The 8,798-nt window shown below is 48.8% G+C and overlaps 2 protein-coding genes across 3 annotated transcripts; one reads left to right on the top strand and one right to left on the bottom strand.

The window, feature by feature from the left end:
* Window positions 1–248: 248 nt before the first annotated feature.
* Window positions 249–2,680, top strand: Slc50a1 (solute carrier family 50 member 1). 2 transcript variants are annotated; one of them, XM_075978457.1, is made up of 6 exons: window positions 249–365; window positions 657–734; window positions 840–963; window positions 1,533–1,694; window positions 2,130–2,249; window positions 2,322–2,680. In XM_075978457.1, the coding sequence occupies exons 2-6, from the start codon at window positions 673–675 to the stop codon at window positions 2,421–2,423; spliced, it is 570 nt and encodes a 189-aa protein (XP_075834572.1). In that variant the 5' UTR covers window positions 249–365; window positions 657–672; the 3' UTR covers window positions 2,424–2,680. The 2 variants fall into 2 exon arrangements, with proteins under 2 accessions (XP_075834572.1, XP_075834571.1); XM_075978456.1 differs by having other exon boundaries at window positions 251–408.
* A 780-nt stretch (window positions 2,681–3,460) lies between these two features.
* On the bottom strand, window positions 3,461–4,007 carry Dpm3 (dolichyl-phosphate mannosyltransferase subunit 3, regulatory). Its single transcript, XM_075979115.1, has 2 exons — window positions 3,932–4,007; window positions 3,461–3,810 (listed from the first exon to the last, which is right to left on the bottom strand). Exon 2 carries the CDS (start codon window positions 3,803–3,805, stop codon window positions 3,527–3,529), a length of 279 nt encoding a protein of 92 aa, XP_075835230.1. The 5' UTR covers window positions 3,806–3,810; window positions 3,932–4,007; the 3' UTR covers window positions 3,461–3,526.
* Window positions 4,008–8,798: the final 4,791 nt, after the last annotated feature.

Genomic DNA, 8,798 nt, shown 5'->3' on the forward strand with positions numbered 1-8,798 from the left:
ACTAAATCTGGTGTTTGCCTTCTAGCATACAAGGTCTTGTGGGAACAGACATTGAGGCTGGTGGTCATCAAAGAGTGAGCAGTGTGAGGAGGAGCCCGGTAGCGCGGTCCCTACTAAAACCATTAAGCGCCATCCGAAGGGGAAGCTCGGGAACCAATCCAGCCCTCCAGCGTGCAGCGCTGGTGTGCCAGAGGCCCCAGTTCCGGTGCCGTTCCGGCGAGGGCGGGTTCCGGCGCCGGTCCGCGGGGAGGGCGGGGCTTCGCAGTCCCCTGCTCTGGACCTAAACAGCTAGTGCACAGCGTTGGGCGAGGGAACCGACTCCGGTGGGATGGAGGCGGGCGGCGTGGCAGACTCGTTCCTTTCCGGTGCCTGCGTGCTATTCACCCTGGGCATGTTCTCCACTGGCCTGTGAGAGCGCGGGTGGACTGGGCTGGAGACAGGACCAGGATATCAGGAGAGGAAAGTGGTCAAGAGACGAGGCTACAATTATTGGCTGTGTCTGGAACCCAGAATGAAAGTGGAATAGGGCTGGATGATCTGGGGCGCTAGGGCGAGGCTGACCCGTCAGCCTGAGGGAGGAGATCTGCTTGTCGTTCAGGGTGGATGACAAGCACCGAGGACCCTTTCTTAACAATTCCCTTTGGGTCCCCTTCCAGCTCGGACCTCAGGCACATGCAGAGGACACGGAGCGTGGACAGCATCCAGTTCCTGCCTTTTCTCACCACGGATGTCAAGTGAGAATATTGGCTGTGATGGGAAAGGTGGAGGGAGGCGCAAGAGGTCCCTGGGGACCCCCCTGCCACATTCAGCCCCTTGGACCATAATCCCTCCCCTCACAGCAACCTGGGCTGGCTGAGTTATGGCGTCTTGAAGGGAGATGGGACCCTCATCATCGTCAATACCGTGGGTGCCGTGCTTCAGACTCTTTATATCCTGGCATACCTGCACTACAGTCCTCAGAAGGTAGAGGCCTACCCTCGCACCCACCTTTGCTCCACGCCCTGCCGTGTTAGCAGAGCAGACCGTTTCCTGGAAGACTAGTGGGATAGCATTACTTCCTTTTCTTAGAAGGCCCCTCTGGTTCTCCTTCCCAGGAAGCCTACAAAATGCACTCACAGCTACCCGCCCTCCTCTTGCTCAGAGGCTGGTGGCTTCTCTCGTGGTGTCAGTGCTGGGGAGAGGGGACTATATACTGTCTCTGGTCCCTTAGAGTTAGAGCCAGGGCCAGGGGCTAAGAACGGCCATTAGGTCTGCTTTCCCACTCAATCACAGAAACATTCATTTGTCTCCTACTGTATACATGAGGCTCACATGAAAGGGGGAGAGAGAAAAAAAAAGATCAACTTTCCCTTCCCTGGAGACCTCCAGTGTTGTGGCTGAGATTTCCTTCAAGTAACTGGTGCCAGAGACTGGCATGAAGCTGGGGTGAAAGCTGACTTCCCCTTTAGAGCATGGACCAAGACAGGACGAAGCAATCCCACCAGAGAAATCATGTTCTGGTGTAGCCTAAGTAAGCTGCTTCTCCTCCACAGCACACTGTGCTCCTGCAGACTGCGGCCCTGCTGGGGCTCCTTCTCCTGGGCTATGGCTACTTTTGGCTTCTGGTGCCAGACCTGGAGGCCCGGCTTCAGCAGTTAGGCCTCTTCTGCAGTGTCTTTACTATCAGCATGTACCTCTCGCCACTGGCTGACTTGGTGAGTGCGGTGGCCAAGAGGTGGGGAGAGAAGGGCTAGGCTACCTTAGCCAGAGACTGGCTGATATTCTAAAAGGGGGGGGGGGGGCAGTGGTGGCGCAGGCCTTTAATCCCAGCACTCCGGAGGCAGAGGCAGGCGGATCTCTGTGAGTTCGAGGCCAGCCTGGTCTACAAGAGCTAGTGCCAGGACAGCCTCCAAAGCTACAGAGAAACCCTGTCTCGAAAAACTAAATAAAAAAAATAAAATAAAATAAAGGGGGGGAGGGGGGAAGACCCAGCTCCTGGAAGGAGGCCAGGCAGTAGAGGTGGGTGCGCAGGGTGCAGGAGAGGGCTGGGTGAAAAAGCAGAGGGATTTGGGTCTTTTTTCCACGGAAATTTCTAGGCACGGGTTCAGGAATGGTAATGTGGACCTGAACCAGGAGTATTTCTGCCCTAGGCTAAGATCATTCAGACTAAATCAACCCAGCGGCTCTCCTTCTCACTCACCATTGCCACCCTCCTCTCTTCCACCTCCTGGTCCATCTATGGATTTCGCCTCAGAGACCCATACATCACGGTAAGATCCCAGGTGGGACAAGGAGTCTACGAGCCAACAGTCCCTGTCTTCATGGCAGCTCTGTGATTGCAGGTGCCCAACCTTCCCGGAGTCCTTACCAGCTTGATCCGCCTTGGGCTTTTCTGCAAGTATCCCCCAGAGCATGACAGGAAGTACCGCCTTCTGCAGACCTGACCACAGGCACCGTAGGGCCCACTTGTTACCAAAAAGAGCTCCTGTTTCTGCTGGTCCTCCTGACCAATTCCACGGATGCAATGGGTTGTGAGGAAAAAAGTTGATTTTGAAACTAGAGGGATCAAAGAAAGACCTTTACGTAGATTGGATGGGACCTATGGGATGAAATCGCATTTTAAGAGATTATCTTTTCTCATTTTGGAGGCTGAGGTGGTATCTTTAGACTGTGCCTTAAAATAAAGTGTTCCCCACCCCTGCCCGCAGGGTTTGTGCTTTCTGCAGGATTCTCAGCCTTCCTGACTCTATACAAGCTGAGTCTGTTGAGTCTGTGACTGGCCTCTGACAGAGCTAGAAGTCACAAAGACCTGGAAGTCCGTTTAAAAAGGAAAAAACAAAAACTTGGAGGTTATAAAAAAAATGGAAATTGGGTATACATACAGCCTTATGTGGGAAGCCTATAATCCCAGCACTTAAAGGGTTGAGGCAGAGCCGGGTGGTCCCAGCACTCAGGAGGTGGAGGCAGGCAGATCTCTCACTTTGAGGCTAGCCTGGTCTACAGAGTTTTGGGGCAGCCAGGGCTACACAGAGAAACTCGAACAAAACAAAGAGGTTGAGTCAGGAGGACTGCAAGGTTGAGGGCAGTCTGAGCAACACAAGTTGTAGGCCAAGTTGGGCTACTTAGTAAAACCATCCCAACAGATAAACAAAACAGGTTTGAGGATGTAGTTCAGTTGAGGGCTTACATGTTTGAAGTCCAGCAGGTTCAATCCCCAAACACGTAATCTAGTCATGAAACCTCTGCCTGTAATTAGGGATGTCAGGCAGAGGTAGAGAAAGGCATCCTCAGACATATGTCTGGGATACATGGATACATGAGACCCTATTTCAAAAAGAAAAGAAAAAGATCTGAGAAGGGGACAGAACACCACCAAAATGCAACGCTAAAGCCTGAGAAGGTGGCTCTCCTGCCTCCGCTTCTTGACTTCCGATATATAGAACCCTATTACCTAATCCCCAATACACAAGATACACAAGGCTAGAAACGAAAAACTGCACTTTAATGGGGAACGTGGAAGGATGTGCGGACGGAGTGGGTGACGGTGTCAGAAGCGTAGCCCCCTGCGGGCTAAATCCGCTCGGGCCTCCAGGATCTGGCTCTGCAGCTCTCGGGCGGCGTCCTCGCAGTCGTGAAAGGTGGCCACGCGATAGCCCACAGTGCCCAGGGCGTAGCAGCCAGCGGACACCAGCAGGTAGGCAGGCAGTGGCCACAGGACTTCCTGGCAAGGGAAAGGTAGCTCCAGGCCCAGAGCTCCCATGGTCAGGGCAGCCCAGGCAGAGCCCAGGAGCGCCAGTCCCCAAAGCCACTGGGTTAACTTCGTCATGGTCGCTGCAAGGAGAGGAATCTAGGTTGAGGATCCTATCGACCATTGCCCGCTCTGCATCTGACAAGCATTCCCATTCACTGCCACCCTCTTCCACTTTCCACTCAGCCCGCCACCTAAGCGTACCTCTGGGCGTCGCGTGAAGGTCCGCATCAGCGTCCGGAAGTCCTCTTCTACTACCGCTCTTCCTCCGCGCTGCCTTCTGGGAACTGTAGTTCTCAGGACAGCGCCTGGGGAACTTCCGGGCGCGCTCAGGTCCGGGAAGGTAACAGAGCGCTCTTTCGGAAATTGCAGGTTAAATCCAGAGGCGTTTTTGCGCTGTTTTCCTGGGCACCCAGATCTGGACTGACTGGGACTTGTGGAAAGTTTGAGGATAGGCCAAATGTTGCAGTTCTCCAGCGCAGAGAGCACACTTATTTAACTATTAAATCATTCTTCCAACACTCCCACCAAACACTGAAGATCAACTCTACCACTGAGCCCTTTTTATTTTGAAACAGGATTTTACTAAGTATTTAGGATGACTTTGAACTCCAATTTGAGACCCTATCTGAAAGAAACAGGCTAGTCATGGTCGGAATGCCACATACCTGTGATTCCAGAGGAACGCAACAAAAGAAGAAAGGATCACTGCAGGATAAGATAAAGAGTTGCCTTTAGAATTCCAATTTAAACCAAACAAGGGGGGGGGGGTGTTTGATCTTGGGTACGTTTTGGTTTAACGTCTTTACGTGTGCATACGTGTGCATACGTGTGTCTGTGTGAGCACATGCTATATACATTCGGGTGCCTGCGGAGGCCAGGCGAGCCTATCAAATCCCCTGAGCTGGAGTTACACGCAGTTGTGAGCTGGGTGACATTGGTGCTCAGATCCTGTGAAACTGCTCAAGAGAACTGAACTACTGAGCCATTTTCCCAGCCTGGGTTTTGTTTTGCTTTGAGACATAGGCTAATGACTCCAGGCTGGCCTAAGAGCATGGCCTAGCTGAGGACCCTGAACTCTTGATACTCCTGTGTCCGCTTTCCGAGTGCTAGGATTACAAGTCACCAAACCCAGCCTGAAGCAATTCTGTAGGGTTCAAGGTAAGCAGAAGAGTTGGGGGGCGGGTCAAGAAGTCCTGGACTAGGCTGGAGAGATGGCTCAGTGGTTAAGAGCATTGTCTGCTCTTCCAAAGGTCCTGAGTTCAATTCCCGGCAACCACATGGTGGCTCACAACCATCTGTAATAAGGTCTGGTGCCCATTTCTGGCCTGCAGACATACACACAGACAGAATACTGCATACATAATAAATAAATAAATAAATATTAAAAAAAGAAGAAGAAGTCCTGGACTAAGCCAGGAAAAGATGGCACACACCTAAAACACCAAGACTTAGGAGACAGGAGGATTATTCCAAATTCAAGGCCAATGGGAGCTACATAAGATCCTGATTTAAAAGAGAAACTCTGGCCTGAGTGGATTGAAGGTCCACTTGGGAACTAGAAAATGAAGATAAAGGCAGACTGTGATGCTCAGAGAGCCACTGTTCAAAGTTTTTTAGCTGGATGTGGAAATCCAGACTACCTTGGTATGTCAAAGAGGGATCCACAGGACTGGGGAGTCAGCTCAGCAGTTAAAGCACTGGCTGTTCTTCCAGAGGACCACGTGGCAGCTCACAACTGTCTGTAATTCCAGTTCCAAGGGATCTGGCACCCTCACACAAACATACTTGTAAGCAAAGCACCAATGCATATCAAATATATTTTTAAAAAAATAATAATAAGTCTCCATATCATTTTTGTGAGCTGGCACCCAATGGAATATATGTCTACAAGAAAAAAAAACTTACTTTCTCAAAGTCTTCACTGTTTATTGGCAATTATTATTTAAAAAAAAAAAGAAAAGAAAGTAACCAACGTTGCTCTGACGACCAGGCAAGAAGAGAAGCGTGTGCCGTTTCCATCAACTGATTTCAGATAGCAGGGGTTGGAGTTGGTGTCTATCACTTTAGAAAGGGGAGTCTTAGCCCTGTGGCCTTGAATTTAATTAACAAACCAAGTTTTACAGAGTGACAGTTTTGGCACAAATTCCTGATTCAGCCTCAAAACATTTTGTTTGTTTTGTTTTCTAAGATGGAGTCTCACTGTGTAGCCCTGGCTGTCCTGGAGCTCGCTCTGTAGACCAGGCTGTCCTCAAACTCACAGAGATCCGCCTTTCTGCCTCCCAAGTGCTGGAGTTAAAGGCGTGCGCCACCACCGCCAGGCTAAGTTTTTTAAATTTTGAGAGTATAATTAAATCACTTCCCCCTTCATTCCCCTCCTCAACCGCTCCATTGCTCTCTTTCAAATGCATGGCCTCTCTTTAATTCTTTTAGGCTTATATTCTGTGCGTATCCATGTTGTACCGGTATGTACTTCCACACCTTGTGTATTTCTGTGTGTGTTTGCGTGGTGTATGTGATACCCAAGGAGGTAAGAAGAGGGTATCACACCCCTCTGACTTGGAGTTACCGATGTTTATGAGCAAAACGTGTGTGACAGTAATTGAACACTGGTCCTCTGCAAGAGCAGTATATGATTTTAACCTCTGTGCCATCTCTCGAGCCCCAGGCTCTTTTTCTTTAATTGTTGTTTTGTTACATGTGTATGTGTGCGTTCGCACTCCTGAGTTCAGTCACTGTAGTGTTACTTGTATGTTTCTAGGACTGACCTTTGGCGCGCTCATTTGGAAGGCTGTTGCTCCTGTTCTGAGGTTCCGTAGTCGCCTGTAGTTGTCTCGGGTTGAGACCTCATGAGCTTTCCCTGCTCCGTCTTCGCGTGTTTACTCGTGTGGTCCTGTTTAGGCTACATGTTGCTTCTCTGACATTTCTAGGTGATGAAGCCTCAGAGCTGACCCACTACTCCTCTGGCTCTTCTCGTCTTTCTCTCCTCAGAATTCCTTCCTTCCTTTCTTTTTCTTTTAAGTTTTCTTAAATAGCCTTGCTTTGTAGCTCTGACTGGGCTAGCCTGGTACTCATTATATATCCCAGGCTAGCGCTATTTACATTCCTCCTGAGCTCAGTTTTCACACCAATAACAATGTAAAAATTGATTACTAGTTTAGCTAAAAATTAGAATACATTGAAATTAAAAAGGTAATAGGGAAGTGTGTAGGAAATGAGGATTAATGACAACTAGATCCCCATTTTATGGCTTGGAGTCTATTAGGAGACCACGCCAAGGAACAAAGGTTTCAATCCCTAATATCACCAAAAATAAACAATAAAAGAAACTGGAAAGAAGGAAAAATAATCATATAACCATATGTTATTTGGAAATATAAGTAAGGGGCTGGAGAGATGGCTCAGTGGTTAAGAGCACTGCCTGCTCTTCCAGAGGACCCGGATTCAATTCCCAACACCCATATGGTGACACACAACCATCTGTAATGAGGTCTGGTGCCCTTTCCTGGCCTGCAGGCATACATGCAGGTAGAACACTGTATATAATAAATAAATCTAAAATAGAAAAAAAGAGAGAGAAAAGTTACTGTAGCAAATATTTTTTAAAAGATACTTCTTGGGGCTGGAGAAATGGCTCAGTGGTTAAGAGCACTGCCTGCTCTTCCAAAGTTCAATTCCCGGCAACCACATGGTGGCTCACAACCATCTGTAATGAGATCTGATGCCCTCTTCTGGCCTGCAGGCATACATGCATACAGAATATTGTATACATAACAAATAAATAAATAAATATTTTTAAAAAAGATACTTCTTTTAAAGATTCTATTTTTATTTGTGTGTATCTATGTCACATATAATATTCAGGTGCTTTCTGAGGCCAGAGGAAGATATGGAATCCCCTGGAACTGATCGATGGGAGGTTGTGAAACTTCCAGACCTGGAAACAGAACCCAACTTAGGTCCTTTCAAAAAGCAGCAGTGCTCATACCTGCTGGGCTGTCGTTCCAGGCCCGTATTAGGTATCTTGGTATAAGATATTGCTACGAGCCGGGCGGTGGTGGCGCACGCCTTTAATCCCAGCACTCGGGAGGCAGAGGCAGGCAGATCTCTGTGAGTTCGAGACCAGCCTGGTCTACAAGAGCTAGTTCCAGGACAGGCTCCAAAACCACAGAGAAACCCTGTCTTGAAAAACAAAACAAAACAAAAAAGATATTGCTACGCCCATGTCATAAGCCCCCAGAGACCACCAAGATCTGACTTCGTGTGCAGAAGCCAAGAGCATTTATGGCAGGCTCCAGCTTGGGCTCCAGCACAGCACAGCGGTTGAGTCAGGGAGAGCTCAGCTTGGCAGTGCTTTGAAGGAGTAAAGATGAGGGGGTTCAGATGGGGCAGAAGTGCAGCAGCAGAAGTCTTGTCAAGCAGGGACCGGCACTAGTGTTGTTATCAGGAAATTGGCAACCTATATACAAATTAGCTATGTTATTTCTTTGTTGTGCAGAGAAACTCTGTCTCAAACAAACAAAACAAAACAAACAAAAAATCTAATACATTTTTAAGTCAATACAGGAACCACATATGGTGACTCAGGCTTGAGCCCCAGCATTTGGGAACTGAAGCCAGAGGAAGTCAAGGTCAGCCTGCACCACTGACTGTGTCTGAGGCAAGCTTGGAGGCCTTGTCCAAAAAATAAACAAAATACTTTTTTGTTGTTGCTGTTGTTTTTAGTTGTTTGAGACAGGGTTTCTCTGTGAAACAGTCCTGGCTGTCCTGAAGCTTGCTCTGTATGTCAGGCTGGCTTCGAACTCACAGAGACACACCTGCCTCTGCCTCCCAAGTGCTGGTATTAAAGGCGGCACCACCACTGCCTGGCACATTTTTTTAAGTAGCACCCAAGCCGGGCAGTGGTGGCACACGCTTTTAATCCCAGCACTCCGGGAAGCAGAGGCAGGCAGATCTCTGTGAGTTCAAGGTCATCCTGGTCTACAGAGTGAGTTCCAGGACAGTCAGAGATAGAGAGACACAGAGAAACCCTGTCTCCTAAGACCAAAAAAAAAAATCTTATGCGGAGGCT

Source organism: Microtus pennsylvanicus, chromosome 7 (assembly GCF_037038515.1).
Source record: "Microtus pennsylvanicus isolate mMicPen1 chromosome 7, mMicPen1.hap1, whole genome shotgun sequence".
Classification (NCBI taxonomy): Eukaryota; Metazoa; Chordata; class Mammalia; order Rodentia; family Cricetidae; genus Microtus; species Microtus pennsylvanicus.